Source organism: Rhinopithecus bieti, unplaced genomic scaffold, assembly GCF_001698545.2.
Source record: "Rhinopithecus bieti isolate Rb0 unplaced genomic scaffold, ASM169854v2 scaffold_6907, whole genome shotgun sequence".
In the NCBI taxonomy this organism is placed as follows: Eukaryota; Metazoa; Chordata; class Mammalia; order Primates; family Cercopithecidae; genus Rhinopithecus; species Rhinopithecus bieti.
The window spans coordinates 382,907-407,215 of NW_016805647.1; the positions used below are offsets into that span (position 1 = coordinate 382,907).

The following is a 24,309-nucleotide window of genomic DNA, read 5'->3' on the forward strand; positions in this document are numbered from 1 at the left end:
TCATGGAGAATGGGGTATCCATCCCTTCAAGCATTAATCCTTTGAGTTACAAACAATCCAATTATGCTTTTTAAGCTATTTTAAAATATAAAATTAAATTATTATGGACTATAGCCACCCTGTTGTGCTATCAAATAGTCTTATTCATTCTTTCTAGTTTTTTTTTTTTTTTTTTTGGTACCCCATCCTTCCACTACCCTTCCCTGCTTCTGGTAACCACATGCTTCTACTATGTCCATGAGTTCAGTTGTTTTGATTTTTAGATCTCACGAATAAGTAAGAACATGTGATGTTTGCTTTCTGGGCCTGGCTTATTTCATTTAATATAATGATTTCCAGTTCCATCCATGTTGTTGCAAATGACTGAATCTCATTCTTTTTTGTGGCTGAATAGTACTCCATTGTGTATACGTACCACAATTTCTTTATCCATTCATCTGTGGATGGACACTCAGGTTGCTTCCAAATCTTAGCTATTGTAAACAGTGTTGCAACAAACATAGGAGTGCAGATAGAACCTGGGATCTTTATTCATGTCACAGAAATTTATGGTTGCGTCTGCTGGGTGCCTGACAGGGGCTGGAGATGAGTATTCTCCAATTCTGCTGGAGGAACCATTTATTAAGCATCTGCTATGGGCTGGGCTGAAACTTTGGCATCACATTTACTCCCCTCAAAATCATTTTACAAATGCAGACACAGTCTCGGGTGCAGGTATTATTATAATAAGAAACTTTTCCAAGGGTACCACCTGGTGAATGCCTGGACTGGTTAATTCCAAAGTCGTGGTCACCTTGTAGATCTTGTCCCCATTCTCCTGGGAGAGCCCAGAGCTGGTGGGGTTCCCCCGCCTCCTTCCCTAAGCCCTCCTGTTTTCACAGCTACCTCTCATCCCCTTCTCAGGAAGGCCCAGAGTGCTGGACCCCAGGCTGGGGTGGGCAAGGATAAGGAGTGGGGACAGAGGTTGGCATGTGAGGCAAGGGAGAGAGGCGTGGAATTACGGGACGCCGCTGCCAGGACTGCAATGGGAGGAGGGCTGTGTCCCCTACTTCGGAGGGGCGCTCGGGCTCTGTGGAGACAGCGCCATGCGGGAGGCGGGCCCGGGGCGCCCTCGCTCGGCGGGCACAGGTGCGCGGGTGCCATGACGACTGCGTTGCACGAGCCCCCTCCTTCCCCTGGCCTGGAGGCACGGAGTGGCGGGCGGCTGAGCCCCGCGGGCAGCAGCGCTGCGCGGGAGCCAGTCAGCCCGAGGGGAGGGAAACCGGCCAGGGCCTGGGGTCTGGGAGCGCACGCCCCCTGCCCACCTCTACCCGGACCTACCGGACCTGCGGAGCGTGGAGGCAGGGGCTCAGCCCGCAACCAAGTGCCCGGGACAGTCCCTCCGCCCGCTGGCCCAAAGGGGCCCGCTGCCTCCAGCCATCGGAGACCGCCGGAGCCCGCAACAGGGGGCAGCATGGAGGGTGAGTGGTCCGGGGCTGGGATCCAGCGGTGGGGCCGATACCGACTCCGGGGCATGGGGCCGAGGCAGAAGAGAGGGGCCGGGCAGCTGATCACCCACGGCTGTCCAGAGCCAGACGATGTGACACTCTGTGTGTGACAGAGACAGAGACACTGAGAGAGGGAGAGAGACCTGGGGTGCCCATGGGTTCATGGGGTGTGTGTGTGTGTGTGCATGTGTATGTGAGAGAGAAAGACAGAAAGAGACAGATGGAGAGAAAGACCTGGTGGTGCTCTGTATTCATGATGTGTGTGTGTGTGTGTGTGTGTGTGTGTGTGTGTGTGTGTGTGTGAAAGAGAGAGACAGAGACAGAGACAGAGACATAGAGAAGACACTGAGAGAGAGAGAGACAAAAGACAGGCAGAGAAACACTTGGGGGTGCCTCTGTATTCATGTTGTGCGTGTGTGTGTGTGTGTGTGTGTGAGAGAGAGAGAGAGAGAGAGAGAAAGACCTGGGGTGCCTCTGTATTTGTGTTGTACATATGTGTGTGCATGTACAAGACACACACACACACACAGAGAAAGAGAGAGACCTAGGGATAACTCTATGTCCCTGTTGTGTGTGTGCCCGCACACAGTCTCTGCTGTCTGAGCAGAGAATCATTTGAGACCAGGTGAGGAGGTGAGGACAGCTTGGCTGTTGTCTTCAGAGGAACTGTCACCCACTTTGTCTGCTTGAAGGGGTGGGCTTGTGGGGGAGATGGGATTCTAGAGGTGATATCATCACTCCATGCAGAATTTCTCTCCCTAGGGAAAGGAGAGTGAACTATGGACCTTACCTCCAGGATTTTAAGAGATAGTGGCCCAAGGCATAAGGCTGCTTGCTCCCACCTTACCAGAACCCTCTCTCAGCCATTGTGAATTTTAAGGGATTTTAAGGGATAGTGGCCCGAGGCATAAAGCTGCTTGCTCCCACCTTACCAGAACCCTCTCTCAGCTATCATCAACAAGGGGAACCATATTTAGGCTAAGAAACTGGAAAACTGAGGGCTGGTCCACTGTCTTGCTGAGTGTCTTTGAGATGGTGCCTAAACCTTTCTGTGCCACGGGTCACCCATCTATCAAATGGGGGAACTTAACATTCAACTGGCTTCACAGGGTGTCTGTGAGGATAAAATAAGATGTGTTGTACAACACGCCAGTATGACATAGCTGCTGCAAGAGGTAATAAAACCCCAAAATTCCAACTAGTAATCGCAAACACTGCTGTTAAAAAAGAAAATCAAGTTTTATAGAAAATCTTGTGAGGCTGCGCTTGTAGTTTTCCAATGAGCCAAGGTATGAAAAGCACACACACAAAAGAGGCAAGAAGGAATCAATAACCCAAGAGGAATCTGGAAGATTGGCAGGATCTGTAAGAATGGTGTTAGCAAAGACTGCAGCTCCAGTGAACAGAAGTCGGGGGAAATTGGCAAAGACAAGAGCGAAGAGCTTTCAAAGTCTAAGAATAATAAGAAGGAATCTGCTCTGGGCTAGGCTCCAGGGCAGGCAGAGCAAGGCACAGGCAATTTTACTTCAAATTGTGGAATAAAGAGGATAAGGAGGAGATTGAGACCCAAGATAGTCGAGCGATAGGAGGAAGACATCAAGTCACCTAAATGAGCTCACTCATTGTAGCCCAGACATATGACATCCCAGGGGCCCAGAGGTATTTACAGATACAATCATTGCTTATGAGGAAATTACAGAGAATGAAGGAAGTGCCAGCAAACTGAAGATGGGCAAATGTCCTGATTTTCAAAAAAGGGAAATATAGATTTTTTATTTAAAAAGCCTCTACACTGCTAAGATTAGTTTTGACCTCTATTAAAATTCCGGAAGAAATGATCAAACACAGTGTACACTTAGGAGACAACAAAGCACTCGCTCAGCTCCGAGTGTTTTCAAATCCTGAGCTGCACCCTTGCAAAGATGTGTGCCTGAGCATGTTCATCACAGTGCAAAATTGGAAACCATCCAGATAGCCATAAATTACGTAAATTAAATAAAAAATGAGACACACCTGCAATGGCATACTATGCAGACATTAAAAACTGTGCTTAGGATTTTCTTTATTGACATGGAAATATGTTCACTACCTACTGTGAGTAATTAGAAAAAAACAGGTTTGGCCGGGCACGGTGGCTCAGGCCTGTAATCCCAGCACTTTGGGAGGCCGAGACGGGCGGATCACGAGGTCAGCAGATCGAGACCATCCTGGCTAATACGGTGAAACCCCGTCTCTACTAAAAAACACACACACAAAAAAAACTAGCCGGGCGAGGTGGCGGGCGCCTGTAGTCCCAGCTACTCGGGAGGCTGAGGCAGGAGAATGGCGTGAACCCGGGAGGCGGAGCTTGCAGTGAGCTGAGATCTGGCCACTGCACTCCAGCCTGGGCGGCAGAGCGAGACTCCGTCTCAAAAAAAAAAGAAAAAAACAGGTTTTTGAACACATGTGTAGTATGATCCCCTTTATGCAAAATTACATAGGTTTATTATTGGAAATGCACACATACAAGTGTATACGCAAAGAGGTAGTCACTAACATCTTTGTTTGATTCTCCTGCTTCTGAAAGCAGACCCTAAGACAAGAGCCTGGGTATAGGGAATTTATTTGGGAGATGATGCTGGGCAGTGGAAGTGAGGGAATGAGGAGAGTGAGATGAAGAAGGGAGAAGAGGCAAGAAATGGGTGCCTTAATGAGCTGGTTTTAGCTATGGGCAACTCAGGGGTTCTATCCTGCTGGGGACACTCTGAGAAAAATGTAGTGTGAACCCGAGGTTTACCGCACTTGAGAGGTAGCGTTGGCTGCTTCGCCTCCCCACTGGTCTAGTATTGCCCCACTCCCGCAGTTTTGGGTTATCCCTTTTTGTGACTTCAGAGAAAGCAGAGCAGAGAGACTCCCAGGTGCAGACTTGGTGGGTGCTGAAAATTTGAGGAAACATTCACCCCAGCTGAAATCTTTGGGCCAATGGGATGTGGCAGGCAGAGAGCATCACAAACACAGGGGTTCTATCTGGATATGAGGGTTCTGTCATGTTTACTGTCTCTTTTAAGGTGCTCAGAATTCTTCGTTGTTGTTGTTGCTGTTTGAGACAGAGCCTCACCCTATCGCCCAGGCTGGAGTGCAGTGGCGTGATCTTAGCTCACTGCAACCTCTGCCTCCTGGTTCAAGTCATTCTCTTGCCTCAACCTCCTGAGTAACTGGGATTACAGGCATGTGCCACCACACCTTGCTAATTTTTGTGTTTTTAGTAGAGACAGGGTTTCACTGTGTTGGCCAGGCTGGTCTCGAACTGCTGACCTCGTGATCCGCCCGCCTCAGCCTCCCAAAGTGGTGGGATTACAGGTGTAAGCCACCATGCCCAGCCTAGAATTCTTTTATAATAAGCACACGAAACAAAAAAAAATTTCAAAAAGAAAGAAAATAATGTATTGTTCATTAGGAGCCTATATTATACTCACTAAGAACAAATCCAGGAGCTCAAACAACTCAACAGCAAGAAAACAAAAAAACCAGTTAAAACATGGTAAGAAATCTGAATAGACATTTCTCGAAAGAAGATATACAAATGGCTAACAGGTATATGAAAAAATGCCCAATATCACTAATGATTAGGAAAATGCAAGTTAAAACCACAATGAGACATCATCTCATACCTGTCAGGATGGCTTTTACCAAAAAGATGAACGATAAATAAGTGTTGGTGGAGATATGGAGAAAAGAGAACCCTTGTGTGGTGTTGGTGAGAATGTAATAAATTTGCACAGCCATTATGGAGAACAGTATGGAGGAGGTTCCTCAAAAAGCTAAAAATGGAATTACCATATGATCCAGCAAGCTCATTTCTCGATACTTATCCCAAAATCTGAAATTAGTTACTCAAAGAGATGTCTGCACCACCAGGTTTATTGCAGCGCTATCCACAATAGCCAGGCTATAGAATCAACTTAAGTGTATATCAACCGATGAATGGATGAGAATCATGGGGTATGTAAACACAATGGAATACTATTCAGCCTTTAAAAAGACAGAATTGTGTCATTTAAAACAACATGGACAATATCGGAGAACATTATACTACATAAAATAAGTCAAGCACAGAAAGACAAATACCGCATGTTCTCACTTATATATTGAATGTAAAACAATAGAACTCATAGAACCAGAGAGTAGAATGGCTCTGTGGTGGGGGAGAATGGAGTGATGGTGGTCAAACAGTACAAAATTTCAGTTAGACAGAAGAAATGGTTTTCTTTTTTTGAATTATATTGCACAGCATGGTGCATAGAGTTAATAACAGAGTATTGTACATTTCAAAATTGCCAAAAAGGCTAAGTACAGTGGCTCATGCCTGTAATCAGAGCACTTTGGGAGGCCAAAGCGAGCAGATCATTTGAGGTCATGAGTTCAAGTCCAACCTGGCCAACATGGTGAAACCCCATCTCTATTAAAAAATACAAAAATTAGCTGGGTGTGGTGGCACACACCTGTAATCCCAGCTACTCGGGAGGCTGAGGCAAGAGAATTGCTTGAGCCCAGGAGGTGGATGTTGCAGTGAGCTGAGATTGTGCCACTGCACTCCGGCCTGGGCGACAGAGCAAGACTCTACCTCAAGAAAAACAAAAAAAATTGAGTCTGGGCACCATGACTCATGCATCTAATCCCAGCAGTTTGGGAGGCTGAGGCAGGTGGATCACTTGAGGTCAGGAGTTTGAGACCAGCCTGACCAACATGGTGAAATCCCGTCTCTACTAAAAGTAAAAAAATTAGCTGGGCCTGGTGGCAGGCGTCTGTAGTCCCAGCTACTCGGGAGGCTGAGGCAGGAGCATTGCTTGAACCTGGGAGGTGGGGTTGCAGTGAACCCAGATTGTGCCACCGCACTCCAGCCAGGGCTACAGAGTGAGACTCCATCTCCAAAAAAAAAAAAAGACACAAACATAGAGAATTAAATTCAGTCTCTCATGCTCAAAAGCTTTTTGTAGCTCTCTCGTTAATAACTGAAATTGCATAATGAGAGCTTTCCTTTTTCTAATTTAATGTCTGACTCCTTTTGAAATGCAAAAGCCCAAAAGAGACACAGCGCTTTGTTATGAGTCATTTCCCCATCCACGTGAAGAAGTTTATCAGAATAATTTCCTAAAAGAAGATTCTGCTAGGGTTAGAGAGAGAGAGAACATTAAGTAACCTAGGACTCCAAGCGGTGATGCCTCGTTAGGAGGTAATGGATCTCTAAGGGGTTAGGTGTCCTCTTCTATTAATTCTCAGCTGAGCACAGAGTGACCCTGGTTCTGCCTCTGGCCATTGTGTGCCTGCTTCAGGCAAGCTTTTAGGTGATATATGCACTGTTCATAAAGTGTCGGCTTTGTAGCAGAAGCCTCAGGAAGGCAAAGTTCCCTCCAAATCAAGGATCCCTAATTGCTGCTAATGGACCCTAGAGGTCTTTATATGTGACCTGATGATACCCAAAGAGGATGAGAAAATGGTTGGAGGTGGCAGAGCCTGAGCAGGAGCTCAAACTCAGAACAGGTCTCCTGGCTTATTTGATTCACCCTGAATCCCAGAGCCAAGCAAAACCTGGAGGTCTACCACTACTGCATGCTGTATTCTTAGAGCAAGTCTCTTTTTGTCTTTGAGTTTTGATTTTCCTGTGAAATGAAGATAATTCTCCTTTCCTTGTCAGAGATAGCTTGATGTTATATAAAACATATTTCAACAATAATGAATAATGGAAATACTATCTAATAGTGCCTATGGGATACAGCTAAAGCAGTGCTTCTAGGAGAATTCATAGCCTTTAATACCTAACTTACTTATCAACATTCATTAATCATATTTATGTTCTAGGCCCTGTGCCAGATAATGAGGAGCATTTCAAGCTGAACAAGGCATGGTTTCTACCCCTAAGACATTTCTAGTTTAACTAAAAGAAAAAAAAAAATCTCTACACTTAGCTGAAGCAGGACGTGAAACGTGGCCAGGACTGCAGGTAAACTGAACCAGCAGACCTTGAGGAAGCAGACAGCCATTGAACCCAGAAAGGTGCTCTGGGCATATGTTTAGCCTTTTCAAGAGAAAGAGAGGGGAAATCCCTGCCTCCCCTTTACTTTCTCCTCCTCTCCCACCTTAAGCCTCTTCTACCTCCACTTTCTGAGGCCTAGAATTCTTTTAAATAGACTGCGAGTACAAGTTCAGTATGTGATAAAGGCAGTTCAGTTTTCACTGTGAGGTAAATGACTTGTATCAGAACCTTTTCTGAATACAAGTTTTGATGAGTAAAAACAGAGACCTCCTGGAGGAAGTAAGGAGAAATAAAAAGGCCTCAGAGTAGAAGAGAAGTGTAAAGAGGGGCTCGTCTGGGGGCTCTGGATGGCTGTATTGGCAACTCAGCCCTCAAATTCTTTAGCCTTTGCCAATCCAAATGATTCTTGGAAGGACAGCCTGCTCTCACTCACCAAAAAGAGGCCAGGCTTGCAAAATCCATGTTGCTGTGGTGGGTGCCTGGGATGGAGGGGCTTTGGTTCAGCCTGCAAGAGGAACAGTAGGAGGCTGCAGTTCTCAAGAGGCCTCCTTCCTCCTAGATCCTCTACCACATCCACTTTTTACTATCCTAAGCAGTGCTAAGAAAGCTTTTGCCAAGGCTTGCTTCCCTGGGAACAAACCCAAATGAACTGAAACCACACTGCGACCTCCTGGTTTCCCACAGCTGCCTGGCAGAAAGCTAATGCAGTCAATAAGCAGTCTGAAGTTCTGCAAGGACCTTTATAATTTACTCTGCTGTCTCTCTGAATGTATTAACAACTTCCTGAGGTTGGGAGAAGTAGGAAGCCCAGGTCATCCACATTCGAAAGCCAAGGAGAACACAGGGATGAAGCAGATCTCCCCAGTTCTCTTAGGAATACCAAGAAGTGGCATGGGGGCTTAGGGTCCACTATCATCAGTCTCCCAGCCACCCCAAACTAACTATACTTCCCTTTAAAAATTGTACCAAAGCAGCTTTAAGACAAGTTCCCAAGCTTCTCCTCCAAACCAAGTTTCCCAGCCCCCTAACCTCTCTCTCTCTTTCTCTCTTTTTTTTTTTTTTTTTTTTTCTGAAATGGAGTCTCCCTCTGTTGCCCAGGCTGGAGTGCTGTGGTGCGATCTCAGGTCATTGCAACCTCCACCTCCCGGGTTCAAGCAACTCTTCTGCCTCAGCCCCCCAAGTGACTGGAATTACAGGCCTGTGCCACCACACCCAGCTAATTTTTTGTATTTTTAGTAGAGACAGGGTTTCACCAGGTTGGCCAGGCTGATCTCGAACTCCTGACCTTGTGATCTACCTCCTTCCATCTCCCAAAGTGCTGGGATTATAGGCATGAGCCACCGTGTCCAGCCCCCAACCGCTCTTATATGCATTCAGTGACCACCATGGGGCCAGCTCTCAAGTCCATGCTTTCTGATTCCCAGGTCCGTGTCCTTTCCTCTCTGCCTTAGCACAGTCTCCGTGGAAGATTACATGGCCTGTTAAGAGACAGCGTGTGGGATGGTGTTGGGGAGGGAGGTGAGCGCAAACATCTAATCTAGGGAACAGGAACCTTGGGGGTCTATGGTGCTACCCCTGCCCGTCTCTCCCACTTTCTCTGACACTAGGATTCTGAACCTGGACTCTGCAGACTCCCAGGAGGTCCATGGATGACTAACTTGAATCCCCTTGTATTCACCAAGACACTAGGATTACAAGCAACAGAAATGAGTGCTGGCCAACCTAACCAACACTGGGAATCCATTGGAAGGGTGTAGGAAGGTCATCCAAGGGAAGGAAAAGCTGTGCTATGAAGACTCAGAAGCAAATCCAAAGCAGAAGAGGTCTGATTGGCATCCTCTGGCCAGGGGTTGGTGCAGACTCCTGATGGACAGTCCCTCAAAAGCTCTATGTGAGGAGGAGGCTGACTCCCCAGGGGAAAAATCAGTACTCAAGAAACAAGGGGTCATGGATGCAGGGTCAGCCCAAACCCTGATGCCCAACACTCCCCTGAAAGTGTGTGTCAAAATCCAGGGCTCTTTTTGGGAGAGGATCCAATGCTTTTGGAGACCATAAATTCCTCCAGACAGGAACTGTTGATTGGCATAACAAAAGGAAGCCCTAGGAAAGCATCTGTGAAGGAATCAAAATGCATCAGAGTCTTAAAGAATTTGATGACCCCCAAAATGTTAAGCCACACTAAACTTGACTGTGAGTGGTGGGAGGGCAGGGACTGTATGATTCAGTGGTTCTCAAATCCGGCTACACATGGAAATCACCAGGGGAGTTTTTTGAAAAATACCAGTGCCTGAACAACCCCATTCCCTGCCCATCATCCATATCACCCTACCACCCTGTAGAGATTCTGATCCAGTTGGAAGGGGCGGGATCTGTATTATTAAAAGGTAGGTGATTTTTATATGAGTCAGGGCCAAGAACCAGTGACATCATCAGTATTTTATCACATGTATCAGAGTTTCCTTCTGATTAGAAAGGTTAGATGCAAGCTAGAAAAAACAAAAATAAAAATCACTTGAGGAAACACCACCCCTTGTGGACAAACACTGTTATTTTTTCTGTTCATCTACAGTTCATATAAACGATAAACGTAGCACTTTTTTTTTTTTTTTTTTTTTTTTTTGAGACGAGTCTCGGCTCTGTTGCGCAGGCTGGGGTGCAGTGGGGCCGGATCTCAGCTCACTGCAAGCTGCCGCTCCTGGGTTTTAGGCCATTCTCCTGGGCCTCAGCCTCAGAGTAGCGAACTAAACAGGCGGCCGCCACCCTCGCCGGCTAGCTTTTTTTGGATTTTTTTAGTAAGAAAACGGGGCTCGCACTCGCTCACGCAGGGATGGTCTCGACTTCTCTGACCTCAGAGCTCTTGCGCCGTCTGCTGTTGGCTGTCCTCGGTCTCAACTCAGTGCTGGGACTTGGCACAGGCCCTCTGAGGCCACCGCTAGCCCGGCGCCTACAGCGTTTCTCCTCCAACAGTTAGCACTCCTTCATTATAATGCATGTACATACCATTTTGTAACCATTACTATGTCCCATGGTCAATACTTTCCCTGTCACCCTGAGACCTCACTCTGTTCCGTAGGGTAAACCGTGAGAAGTGGAATGGCTGGATCTGGGGTCGGGTCCCTCACCAGGTTAACCCAACAGTCAAAGCAAAATTGCATTGCTTAGATTACAAATGAACTTGAACTTTTTGTTTCGTGTAGTGAACAGCCATCAGTCCTGTTCATGCTGCATGGACTCGGCAGCCCTGTGTTGTGTTCTTCAGTGGGTTCAGCGCCTCTCCATCCAGGCCTGGGTTCCCTGGTAGCCTCTCAGGAAGAGGTGGACCATCCATGTGTTCCCAGATCAACAAGCAAATGGTAACAAGGATGAAGCCATCAGTAGGAGACCTGTGAACTCTGGGAAACACCCAGACTGATTCTGGGTTAAGCTCATTCATTTAGGGATTGTTTTCTTTCTATATTTTCTTTCTTTCTTTTCTTTTCTTTTCTTTTCTTTCTTTCTTTCTTTCTTTCTTTCTTTCTTTCTTTCTTTCTTTCTTTCTTTCTTTCTTTTCTTTTCTCTCTTTCTTTTCTTTTTTCTTTCTCTCTCTCTCTCTCTCTCTCTCTCTCTCTTTCTTTCTTAAGGAAGAGTCTCGCTCTGTCACCCAGGCTGGCATGCAGTGGCATGATCTCAGCTCTTTGCAATCTCCACCTCCCGGGTTCAGGCGACTCTCCTGTCTCAGCCTCCTGAGTAGCTGGGACTACAGACGCCCACCACCATGCCTGGCTAATTTTTGTATTTTTAGTAGAGATGGGGTTTCACCATGTTGATCAGGCTGGTCTTGAACCCCTGACCTCAGGTGATCCTCTTGCCTCGGCCTCCCAAAGTTCTGGGATTACAGGTGTGAGCCACTGAGCCCAACCAGGGATTGTTTTCTTATTCGCACTTCTTTCAGTTTGTATTATAAAAAATTATGCTCACATCCATTGTGTGGCTTATAACTATCAGCCCCGCTGCTGCTGCCTCACACCGAGTGCCATGTGTACGATGTGATCTCAGTTCTCACAGGTCACCTCATCGAGTCCTCAGCACAGCCCTTCTTTGGTAAGTGTTCATTTATCTCCATTTTACCAATGAGGAGTCTGGCTTCCAGGGAGGTAACATGACCTACCCTAAGTCACAACCAGAAAATGTTTTTTTTTTTTTTTTTTTCTATTTTATTTTTATTTTTTGAGAAAGAGTCTTGCTCTATCAGCCAGGCTAGAGTGTAGTGGTGTAATCACAGCTCACTGCAGCCTTGACTTCTCAGGCTCAAGCGATCCTCCCACCTCCAGAGTAGCTGGGACTACAGGCATGCACCACCACACCTGGCTAATTTTTTAATTTTCTGTAGAGACAGGGTTTCACTCTGTTGCTCAGACTGGTCTCAAACCCCTGAACTCAAGTGATCCTCCCACCTTGGCCTCCCAAAGTACTGGGATTACAGGGGTGAGCCATGGCACCTGGCCTGTGTTTCTATTTTAAATATGAGAATATGGGGTTCACACAGAGGTAAGGAGGCAGGAAGAAGGGCTGAGACTTCCCAGACTGTGTGTATCCACTCAAGGTGTCTTTGACTCAAGGCTTTTAATTCTGTGGTTCTCAAACCACAGTGTGCATTGGAATCATCTGAAGGATGCTTTAAAATGTAAAACAGAGATAGCTGGGCCCCAGTCCCAAGGGTTTGTGGTTCCCAAGGCCAGGGTTGTGGCCCAAGAATCTCTGTTTCTAATGAGTTCCAGGTGATGCTGACACGGGTGGTCGGGACCCCACTTTGAGAACCACACACCCTGACCTCTCCTGGGTACCCCGGAGACAACCATTATTACACCCTGAGACGGGGAAGCTCCTCTAGTAGAGGAATGGCTTCACTGGGTTCAGTGGATAAAAATTTCACAGGCTGTAATTACAAGGGCACCCGGCAGATCCCAAGAAGGACAAGTCCAAGGTGTCAATGAGGTCTCTGGCCACTAGCATGCAGCCCAGATGGGGTGGGAGGCCTGCCTGCCTCCAGTCCAGGGGAATTGCCAGGAATGGGAAGGAGTTTTTCCTCCTTAAGAAGGGATTCATGTGCAGTGCTGGAATCTGGGCCCTAGCTAGAGATGATGCCCAGGCTCAGCTGAGGCTCTAGCAATGGGCAGGATCACTCCCAGATACTTCTCAGGACACTCTTCAGAAGATGAGCTTACTTGCGGGTCAAGTGAAGGGTAGTGGGGGACATGGACTGGAGTCCAGCCTGAAAGGTTCTGGTAATTTCCTCTGCCCATCCACACCCACAGATCCCCCCAGTCATGGGAGATGATTCAGAGCTAATTTTGAGGCTCGGCAGGGGTAAGCAAGTCTCCCAACAGGTCTGGGATGAGTGATGCCTCTCATGGGGGTTCTTTCTGGAGGGGCCTGGAGAAGGCCTTCCAACATCAGCACTGCCTGCCTGCAGCAGGACCCTCTCACCTGATTTCAGGATCCACCTTCCTTTCTTTTTTTCCTTCCTACAGATATTTATTTATTCCATAACTATTAGCTATTTATTGAACCATTTACTTTGGGCAGGCACTGACAAGACACTGAGGACACTGCCACCAACCAGACAGGGAAGATCCTTGCTTTGCATATGCTGTCAAGCATAGGGAAAAAGACAATCAACCTAGAAACAAACAAACTATTGACAGATTGACGCACATAAACCAGATGCTATGGGAAGACAACATTTATGCTGAGAGCTAAAGGAAGGGATGAGCAAAGGCCCTGGGGTTGGAAGAAACGGGAGTGTGTGAGGAGCTAAGGAGATGGCAAAGTGACCAGAGCATAATGGGCAAAGGGGTGAGGTCAGAGAGATGTCAACAGGGATCAGACCATGAAGTGTTTTGGAGGCCTCGGTAAGGAGCATGGATTGTATTTACAATGCAATGAGGGTTGGGAGGCTGAGGCAGGTGGATCACCTGTGGTCAGGAGTTTGAGACTAGCCTGGCCAATGTGGCGTAACACCATCTCTACTACAATTACAAAATTAGCTGGATGTGGTGTTGTGCACCTGTAATCCCAGCTACTTGGGAGGCTGAGGCAGGAGAATCACTTGAACCTGGGGGGCAGAGGTTGCAGTGAGCCAAGATTGAAGCCATTGCACTCCAGTCTGAGCAACAGAGTGAGACTCCGTCTCAAAAAAAAAAAAAAAAAAAAAAAAAAAAAAAAAAAAAAAAAAAAAAAAAATTGCAGTGAGGAGTCTAGGCAATGATCCTTAGTGTCTGCTGAAAATATTATGTTAAAAGCTGATGGCACAGTGGCTCATGCCTGTAATCTCAGCACTTTGGGAGGCCAAGACAGGAGGACTGCTTGAGCTTAAGAGTTCAAGACCAGTCTGGGCACAGTGAGACCTCATCTCTACAAAATAACCTTAAATGAACCCAGCTTGGTGGTGCATAGCTGTAGTCCCAGCTACTTAGGAGGCTGAGGCAGGAGAATTGCTTGAGCCCAGGAGGCAGAGGTACATCACCTGAGCCCCGATTGAGCCTAGCACCACAAAGAGAAAGGCCACTGGACATAATCTGATCAAGACTCTAGATCTGACTACCAAGTACAGGTAATACAGGGGACAGAGAGCAGAACATGCAAAATGACATCATGAGGGAGCAATCAGAAAAATCCAGCCTGCAGAAGCTCTACAGAACAACCACTTAGTCCATACGACAAATATACTGCAGAAGGGAAAAGAGACAGAGTGGGGACCTGTGAACTAAAAAAGACTTTGGCATCACGTCAACCAAATGTAGTATGGGGATAGTGGTAGATTTTATCACAATGGACCTTAATGAATCACACTTCCATGTCCACACCTCTTCTGCAATGCTATATTGCTTTTCTTCCTATCAAGAGGTGAAACTATTTATCCACTGGCTTGAATCTGGGCATCCCTTGTGACTTGCTTTGGCCAATAAAATGTGACAGACGTGATGTGAAAATTCCAGAGTCTCAGTTTTAAGAAGCTTGTAGCTTCTTTTCTTGCTTTCTTGGAACCCTGAGACCACTGTTCTCTGAAGAAGCCCATACTAGCTTCCTGGAGGATGAGAGGCTATGTGGAGAACTGAGAGACATCCCAGCCAATCGCCAGCACTAATCACCAGCCATGTGAGGGACATCTTGGACCTCCCAGTCCCAGCTTAGCCAGCAGATAACTACAGCAGCTGCATGAGAGTCCCAGGAGAGACCGGGAGAAGAACTACTCTGCAGCCCTGATGGTGCCAGCTCACTGGCCCTGCTCCCCTGAGGGTCTCTAACCTCCAGGCCCCCAGCCTCCATTGAGCCTCCAGGCCAGTGGCTGAGTTCTGGGTGTGACAGAAAGATTCCGTAGGGACTTTTCATCCCCTGGAACAGGCCTCATTCAGTCCCAGAGGAAGGCAGGAGGAGAGTTTATGAGACAACATCATGAGTCACCCCAACTAATGACTTCCCAGAAGAGCTGTGGTTGGACACTGAGCCTTCCCTTCGAAGCAAGCCTGGGGAAACACACACCAAAGCCTGGTCCTAATTCACAGACACGCAGAGCAGGGCCAGCTCTGCTGCAGCATCATGATGGGACCTTGAACAAGTCATGGAACCTCTCTGACCTCCAATTCAAATGAAACTAACACCTTAGGGTAATTCAATGAGGGTTTAAAAAAAATACAAAAGGAAACAAATGAGGCTAATACCTAGTGACTTACATCATGGGATGGCTCAGAGAGCTAAATAAAATAACAGATGTGGAAGTGCTTTGTTAAATGCTATGCAGGCAGAACAGCTGATCACAGGACAGGAGGAGGGAAAGGTCGAGCAGGAACCTCTGCTTTGGATGTTCTGCTGAATGTGATGTGCCTCTGCTCCTTAGCCCTTGTTCACAGTCCCCCTTCATTCTCCCGTTCTCTACTGCCTTCTTGCCTTTCTCAACTAAAGTTCTGTGGAGGAGATGAAGGGGAAAAACATCAAAGAGTTTAAGGGCATAATAATTGGGTTCCAGCGGAAAACAAATGGTGCACCCAAAAGGGGTTTAAGTGAATAGAGTTTGATGGAAGAGGGGAGCGGTAAGAGAACCAGCCAGAAACGGTGACGCACCCAGGGATTCACAACCACAGGAAACTGTTACCATTTGCAGGCCTGTATGTGCAAGGAGAGGGAAGAGCGTTACTGTAGTCAGGCGAGCGCTAGAGCCATGAAAGGGGACTCACCCAATAGGAGCAGGCTGTGGCCGTAGGAAAAAACAGCTGCTGGAAGAATTGGGCCAGGCAGGAAGGGAGTCAGAAGACAAATATCCTGACCTCTCTCTCTGCTCCTGCCCTCCCATCTCCTTTGTGCCTGGCATTGGCTGAACCTAGCTAGAAGCCAGAGGACAAGGGAACCAGGGCAATGCAGAACTTAGAGGTTAGCCTCTGGGGCACACAGCAGGGCCAAGAAAGTTGGAACCTAAATAGGGTGGGGGGGGGTTAATAAAGAATAACCCACATTGGAGAATGAGTTATGGGCAAGACAGGGCATGAAGTATAAGACCAGGGTTTGAGTGGTTTTAGGCTGAAAGTCTTGGATCAGTGTATCCAGTTGCAACTGGAGCTGGGGACATACTTGGGGGACCAGGGCATGGTTAAGATTGGGATACGGAGGGTCTCATTAGTGGTGAGAAATCGGTAATCTCTTCTTTGCCTAAGGTCCTGACCCATATATTCCTTTGGTCCTAGGGGAGCCCTCCCAGCCTCCCAACAGCAGTTGGCCCCTAAGTCAGAATGGAACTAACGCTGAGGCCACTCCGGCTGCAAACCTCACCTTCTCCTCCTACTACCAGCACACCTCCCCTGTGGCGGCCATGTTCATTGTGGCCTATGCGCTCATCTTCCTGCTCTGCATGGTGGGCAACACCCTGGTCTGTTTCATCGTGCTCAAGAACCGGCACATGCGTACTGTCACCAACATGTTTATCCTCAACCTGGCCATCAGTGACCTGTTGGTGGGCATCTTCTGCATGCCCACCACTCTTGTGGACAACCTCATCACTGGTGAGTGCAGGCAGTTGGCAGCAGGAGTGTCCCCCACCCCCACTTCAACTTCTCAGATAAGGCCAGAAATCGAAGCTTAAAAGACAGACATCGTTGCTGGGCTGGCCTCTTGGCCATGCTATGGTGTCGAACTCTTAAGACAGTCTTGGGGCTGAAGAGTTAGACTAGAAATAAGATATATAATGAATTCCCTGCTTTCTTTGTGCCTGGCATGATGTTACTTTTCATGCATTATCTTAATTCATCCTCACAACAATCCAATGATGTAGAGTTTATGGTCCTCCCCATTTTATGGAAGAGGAAACATGCTCAGAGTGGTTAAGAAACTGGTCTGTAGTCACACAGCTAATAGGTGTCAAGGTCCATATTCTCACACCCATACTTCTAATTATTGTATTATATCATTCAGTCCCACTCTCTCGTGGAGCTCCCATGGGCAGAATTAGAGCCAATGGGGAGAAGTGGAAGGGAGGCAGGTTTCCTCTGAGTCAGGAACTAAAACTCCACTCGTTTGAGCTGGAAATTGATCAGGGCACAGAAGAGAGTCCTGCCTGTAAGTAATGAGCTCTCTGTCCCTTGGAGTGTCTAAGCAGGGACTGGCCGGCCACTCAGTGGACCACTTGACCTCTAAATTCCTACCTGTGCATCCTGCAGATGTCAGAACAGCACCATCTACTCTCTACTCTCTCATGCGACTGGCCTTTCTTGTTTTAGAATCAAGTTTCCACCAACCTGAGACTCCAGGTGAGGGACTGGTTTTCAGAGATACGGAGACCCCTAGAGGTCCTAGCCTACAGATTCTGAGCTTAGAGCTCCCAGCAGCTCACTGGTCCCCAGGATCCAGAGCCATTCGGAGTGAGTTCACTGACTCAGGGCAGAGGGAGCCACAGCCCGGGTTTCTGTAGGTTCTAGGACCCAGGAAGTGGAGCCAGTGCAGAGTCAGCTCCCCTCCACAGTACCGGCTCTGTCTGGTGGAACCGTTACCCACTGCTGAGTCCCAGCTTCCTTTGCCGATGCTGAACATAAACTGCATCCCTCTCCTCTCCAACACATAGACACACACACATGTGCAGAGATGCACATATGTGCAGAGATGCACACATGCATACACATAAATACATGCATACTAGTCAACAGTGATATAATGAGGTCACTACCTGGTTAAGGTGGTGTCTCTCAGTCTTTTTCACACACTCATATTCAAAATATTGTTTGAATACATAAAACATTCAGATGGTTCAATAGTCAAAAGCTACCAAAGTTCTCCAGTGAAAAATCTCCCTTCTGCCCCTGTCCTCTGGCCTCCCGGCTCCTCTCCCTCCTGGGAGGCAACCAATGTTGCCAGTTTCTTGTGTCTCTTTCAAAAAATATGTTATGCGAGTGCAAGCAAATTAAGGACATGCTAAGGTTCCAAACAGTCCCGTACTTTTACTTCCCACCACACCCCACTTAAAAATATATCATGTATCCTGTAAAAAAGATTCATTAAAATCAACTTACATGTTGTTATCCCATATTAATAGATAAAAGAGTTTCTTATTCTTTTCACCAACTGCTTAGAATTCCATCGTATGAATGTACTACAATTGATGCTGATTTGTATTTACATTGTTTCTAATAGAATCTTCTGCAATTAAATAAAACTTCACACAGCTTCCTTCTTTTCCTCTTTCTTTCTCTCTGTTTCTCTTTCTCTCTTTCTTTCTTTCCTTTTTTTTTTTTTTGGAGTCTCACTCTGTCACCCAGGCTGGAATGCAGTGGTGTGATCTCGGCTCACTGCAACCTCCGCCTCCCGGGTTCAAAGCGATTCTCGTGCCTCAACCTCCCGAGTGGCTGGAATTACAGGCGCCTGCCACCACACCCAGCTAATTTTTGTATTTTTAGTAGAGACGGGGTTTCTCCATGTTGGCCAGGCTGGTCTTGAACTCCTGACCTCAAGTGACCTGCCTGCCTCGGCCTCCCAAAGTGCTGGGATTACAGGCATGAACCACTGCGCCGGCCTCTTTTTTTGAGACAGTCTCACTCTGTCATTCAGGCTGGAGTGCAGTGGCACAATCATGGCTCACTATAGCCTCGACCTCCCTGGGCCTGGGTCCTGGGACTACAGGCATGTGCCACCACGACTGGCTAATTTTTCTATTTTTTGTAGAGATGGGGTTTTGTCATGTTGCCCAAGTTTGTCTCAAACTCCTGAGTTCAAGCCATCTGCCTGCCTCAGCCTCCCAAAGTGCTGGGATTACAGGAGTGAGGCACCATGCCCAGCTTTTTCTTTTCTTTTTTTTTTTTTTTTTTGAGATGGAGTCTCGCTCTGTCGCCCAGGCTGGAGTGCAGTTCACTGCAAGCTCCGCCTCCCGGGTTTACGCCATTCTCCTGCCTCAGTCTCCCGAGTAGCTGGGACTACAGGCACCCGCCACCTCACCTGACTAGTTTTTTGTATTTTTTAAATAGACATGGGGTTTCACCATGTTAGCCAGGATGGTCTCGATCTCCTGACCTTGTGATCCGCCCATCTTGGCCTCCCAAAGTGCTGGGATTACACGCTTGAGCCACTGCGCCCGGCCCATGCCCAGCTTTTTCTTCCTTTCTTTTTTTTTTTGTAACTCACATACAGAAGGTTGAGTCATTCATTCAGTCTACAGTTCATGGCACTATGTGATTTCCCACTCTGTTGTAAAGCTCTTCTTTTGTTTATTTGCTTCCTTCTGTATACCTATTCCACTCTACATCTCTTCTCTGACCCAGAGGCAGGCCATTCTGTTATATTTCTGTCTTTTGTATGCATTCGTAGAAAATGTGCTGTGAGTGTATGCATGTTTTACATTTAAATATTTTTGTTAAGATATAATTTAACATACATTAAAATCTGCCTTTTTAGTATATAGTTTCACAAAGGTTTTGGTGGTGTTGTTGCTTTTCAAAAAGACACGGTCTCGCTCTGTCACCAAGGCTGGAGTGCAGTGGTGAGATTATAGCTCACTGTGACCTCAAACTCCTGGCCTCAAGAGATCTTCCCACCTCAGCCTCCCCAGTAGCTGGGACTACAGAAATGTGCTACCATGTGTGGCTAACTTTATTTTTAATTTTTGTTTTCGTAGAGTTGGAGTCTCACTATATTATCCAGGCTGGTCTTGAATTCCTGGGCTCAAGTGATCCTCCTGCTTCTTCCTCCCAAAGTGCTGGGATTACTAAGCTGGCTGAGAATAGTATTTGGAAGCCAAGTTCTGGGTTCTAGGTGTGCTCATGAGTATTGGGGTGTCATTGCTTCTAGGTGCTCTCAAGGGACAGAGCCAGGAAACATATGTATACTAACAGAAATATTTCACACACATATCTTTATTTCTGTATCTCTCCACCTGTATGTGTATTAACATGAGTTCAGACTGATACCTTTGATTCCAACCCACTGTCACAGGATTCATTTTAACTTGACCCTCTTCCTTATTGGTAACTTCATTTTCAGACAGTGAGAAATCTAGCTGTATTTATCTACAACATATTTACTTATTGGTTCAATCTTAGTATACATATAAGGTAGCTTCATTATTGCTAACATACTTCTTTCTGTGATTGAGGTTTGCCTGATATTTTCCCATAATTAGATCCCATTTATTCAAGTTTTGTCAAGAGTACACACATTTATTAATGACAGTACAGAATTTGTATAGTTCTTTTTGCTGTTACAGTATAGAGTCAAAATGTTTTACAAAGTTACTCCAGTTAGTGTGTTTCTTCTTCACCCCTTCAATGTAAATATTATTCAATTTAAATACAATATTATTCATTTGTAATACAATTAGGCTTATTTGTTAATGTTTGTATTTCACTTTGGGTTCCCCTCCCCAACCACATCCTGATAGATGTTAATTATTTATTTTTTGAGTAAGTGAAACATTGCCATGATTCTAAAAAGTCAGAACCATAAAAAGATATACTCAGAGAGGCATCACTCTCATTGTCTCACCTAGCCCATTTACCCACTATTTCTACCCAGTTCTTATCTTCTCTCTGTTTAGATAGCTAATCTCATTATTCTGATTTATCTTTTCTGTATTTCTTTGGTACAATGAGAAAATAAGCATGTATTTTCTTAATCTCTTTTTTCTTACATGAAAGGTAATATACTACAGACAGTCTTTATACTTTGCTTTTTGCAAACCACATGCCTGTGGTTCCAGCTACTCAGGAGGCTGAGGTGGGAGAGTCACTTGAGCCAAGAAGTTGAGGCTGCAGGGAGCCATGATCACACCATTGTACTCCAGCCTGGGTGACAGAGCAAGGCCCTATCTCAAACAACACAAAACAAAACAAAACAACTGATGTCTGGGTCCCTATCACTAGAGATTCTGATTGTAACTGGCCTGGCATGGGTCTGAGCATTTGTTCTTTGCATAGCTCTCCAGGTGATTCTCGTGAGCAGCCAGTGTCAAGAACCACTGACCTAGAACCTGAGACAGGGCTATGGGAGCAGAGAGCCAGGCAGGGCAGGATGGTCTAAAGCTCATGGAAAGAAATCATTGGTCAATATAAAGAAAATCTCACTAATACTGTTGACCCTTAAACAACATGGGTTTGAACTGCATGGGTCCATTTATACGAGAGTTTTTTTCAACTAAATGCAGATTAAAAATACAGCAAAACCCGTGTATATTAGGCCATTTTCATGCTGCTATAAGGACATACCTGAGACTGGGTAATTTATAGAGGAAGAAGTTTAATTGACTCACAGTTCTGCAGGATGGGAAGGCCTCAGGAAACTTACAATCACGGTGGAAGGGGAACAATGTCCTTCTTCACAAGTCAGCAGGAGAGAGAAGAATGAGAACTGAGTGAAGGGAGAAGCCCCATATAAAGCCATCAGATCTCGCGATGAGAACTTACTCACCATCACAAGAATAGCATGCAGGAACCCACCCCCATGATTCAGTTACCTCCCATGGGTCCTTCCCATGACTCGTGGGGATTATGGGAGCTACAATTCGAGATGAGATTTGGGTGGGGATACCATCAAACCACTATCACCGTGTATATACAGAGGGCTGCCTTTTTCTATACACAGGTTCTGCAAGGCTGACTGCAGGAATTGATTACGTGCGGATTTTGGAATTCTTGGGGGGTCCTAGAACCAACGCGCTGTACGAGGGGATGACTGTAGTGAGAACTGTCCATGGTTTTATGGGCTGGTTGGTTCCTCATTTCTGGAAGTGTGCAAGCAGAGACCAGATAACCAGCTTGCAGGACATGGAGGAAAGATCCAAGCTCAGAGGGGACTTGGCTTAGAGGGCTTGTGGTCTCTGGCTCTTGATGGGTGGGCATCTCTCACTCTGTGGGGGCCTCTGTCATTGCAGGGTGGCCCTTCGACAATGCCACATGCAAGATGAGCGGCTTGGTGCAGGGCATGTCTGTGTCAGCTTCCGTTTTCACGCTGGTGGCCATTGCTGTGGAAAGGTGAGAGATTTCCTGGCTGGATTAACCCCAGGCCAACTAGGGCCTGGCATTAAGAGGAGCCACTGCCTCTAATGCTGGATTGGCTGGAAGGCTGGGGCTGCACTGTGGTAAGTGGGGCTAAATCCTGAGCTGCAAGAAGAAGGATTGTGGGCCCAGCTGCCCTCTCCCTAAACTTGGGGAACCTGATGAGGACACTACCACCCCCTTCTGGAAGGCCTGAAGGCAGCCTTAGTTGGCTTTCGTTGAGATTCCTAGGGCCTGTGAGGAGCTCAAGAGCAGTCCTCATTTCCTGAGCAGCAGGAATCTAAGCCAGGAGAGCCAGAGCTAAGGGGGACAGCTTAGGGGTGAGTCTCAGTATGGCTGAGGAGGAAGGGTTCCTCCCTGCTCCTCATTCTGTCCCCACTAGCTCTTGCTGGTTCCTGGCAGCCCAGGCCATACTCAATCCCCATGTTCACCCCTTCTGGTTTTTCAGCTTCACATTCCATCAGATTCCCTAGTAAGTATAAGTCTATCATGGGGCCAGGGGTATGGAGCAGAGCCAGGGACAAGGAGGCTTTGCAATCAATAAAGCACTAATTTATTGAGGAGGGCTCCATATTGCACTGCATGAGTGCTCCTCCCCCACAGCATTGTTAGCGGTAGAAGGGCATCCTCTGGTTGCTTCACGCCAGGGAAAGGTGGGCAGGCAGATCGGCTGGAGGTGTGCTCACTCCTACCTTGGTGTATCATGTTGGGTGGGTCACCTAACTACTCTGAGCCCTTGTAGTCTCACCTGTAAAATAGTAGCTACCCTACAGGATGGTTAGGAGGCTTCAGTGAGCTCCTGCTTATAAAAGCTTATGCACAGTTCCCAGCATAGAGTCCAAATATCAGTTGCTAATAGTATTTTGTTTCTTCTGTACACCCATCCCCTCCTCCTTGTTCTCTCCCCAGCATGGGCATATCTTGTTCTCTCCCCAGCATGGGCCCTGCCCTTTGTAGAATCTAGTGTTCACATCCTCTCTCCACCTGAAGCCCAGTTTTTTGTAACTCAGTGAAGTAGGCAGCTGGAGTAATGAAGTGGGTTCTACTCTCCATAAGGCCACTAACTAGCTGGGTGATCAGGAGAAGTCCCTTCCCTTCACTGACCTTTGTTTTGTTATCATTGTTGAATGAAATGAGAGTGTACAACTTCTCCCAGTGGTGTTTGCAGTATTCTTCAAGTCCCACCTCATCCAGGAAGCCTGCCCAGATTACCCCAAGATTCTCCTCCACCCATTTACTGCTATTGCACTCATAGCCAGTACTGTAGGCTTTAAGAATTATTTATTCTCTGGAGATTTCTTTTCTTTTCTTTCCTTTCTTTTTTTTTTGAGGGGGGAGACAGTGTCTTGCTCTGTCACCCAGGCTGGACGGCCATGGCGATCTTGACTCACTGCAATCTCTGCCTCCCAGGTTCAAGCCATTCTCGTGCCTCAGCCTCTGGAGTAGCTGGGATTACAGGTGCGCACCACCAAGCATGGCTAATTTTTGTATTTTTAATGGAGCAGGGTTTCACCATGTTGGCCAGGCTGGTCTTGAACTCCTGGTCTCAAGTGATCTGCCCTCCTCAGCCTCCCAAAGTGCTAGCATAAGCCACTATTCTCTGGAGCTTTCTTGAGGGTGTGAAGTATGAAGCCATATCAAAGTCATATAGGTTGAGACAACAAGGCTTGAGTCAGGCTGTGGGAGAGGTAAAAGGTCAGGCTATGAGGCCAAAACTGGGTTGGCAGGAGGGCAGGATGCAGTGTAGTGAAGTAGAAAGGACACTTGACTGAGAGTCAGCTCTAGACCTACGTTCCAGTGCAGGTTCTGACTCTAAACAGCCATGTGACCGTAAGACCCCACTGGGCAAGGTTTCCCCTCCATTAAACAAGTCAGATTGACTGTACATTCTCCAGGTTTCTATTTTCTGGCATCAGTAGATGACAGAAGCCATTCTGGGGAGTAGGAGCCCCCCCTTTTCCTCATTAAGCATTGGAAATGTCTCAAGAAGTGTGGTGTTATCTCACTTAATCTTCACAACTACCCCATAGAGTAGGTCATACTATTGGCCTCATTTTACAGATGAGGAAACTAAGGCTCAGAAAGTATTTTGAGTAACTTCCCCTCTGGTCATTCATGCATTTATCTAATCACACTTTATCGAGATGAAAATCATGGCATCTGCCCTCAAAGAGCTTGCAGTTGAGCAATCACCTTTGAACCACGCTGCAGGGGAGATTTTACCTACCCCTACAGCAGCTGTTTTCAACTCTGGTTGCACAGTAGACTTCCCCAGGAGCTTTTTTTTTTTTTTTTTTTTTTTTTTTTT

General features: G+C 46.8%; 1 protein-coding gene across 1 annotated transcript in view; it reads left to right on the forward strand.

The window, feature by feature from the left end:
- The first annotated feature begins 1,441 nt into the window (after window positions 1-1,441).
- Window positions 1,442-24,309, forward strand: part of NPFFR1 (neuropeptide FF receptor 1) — a 25,502-nt gene continuing 2,634 nt past the window's right edge. Inside the window, exons 1-3 of the mRNA XM_017873120.1 lie at window positions 1,442-1,460; window positions 16,218-16,532; window positions 21,878-21,977. Coding sequence (XP_017728609.1) covers window positions 1,454-1,460; window positions 16,218-16,532; window positions 21,878-21,977 — 422 coding nt within the window. The 5' untranslated portion in view covers window positions 1,442-1,453. The remainder of the gene's footprint in view (window positions 1,461-16,217; window positions 16,533-21,877; window positions 21,978-24,309) is intronic.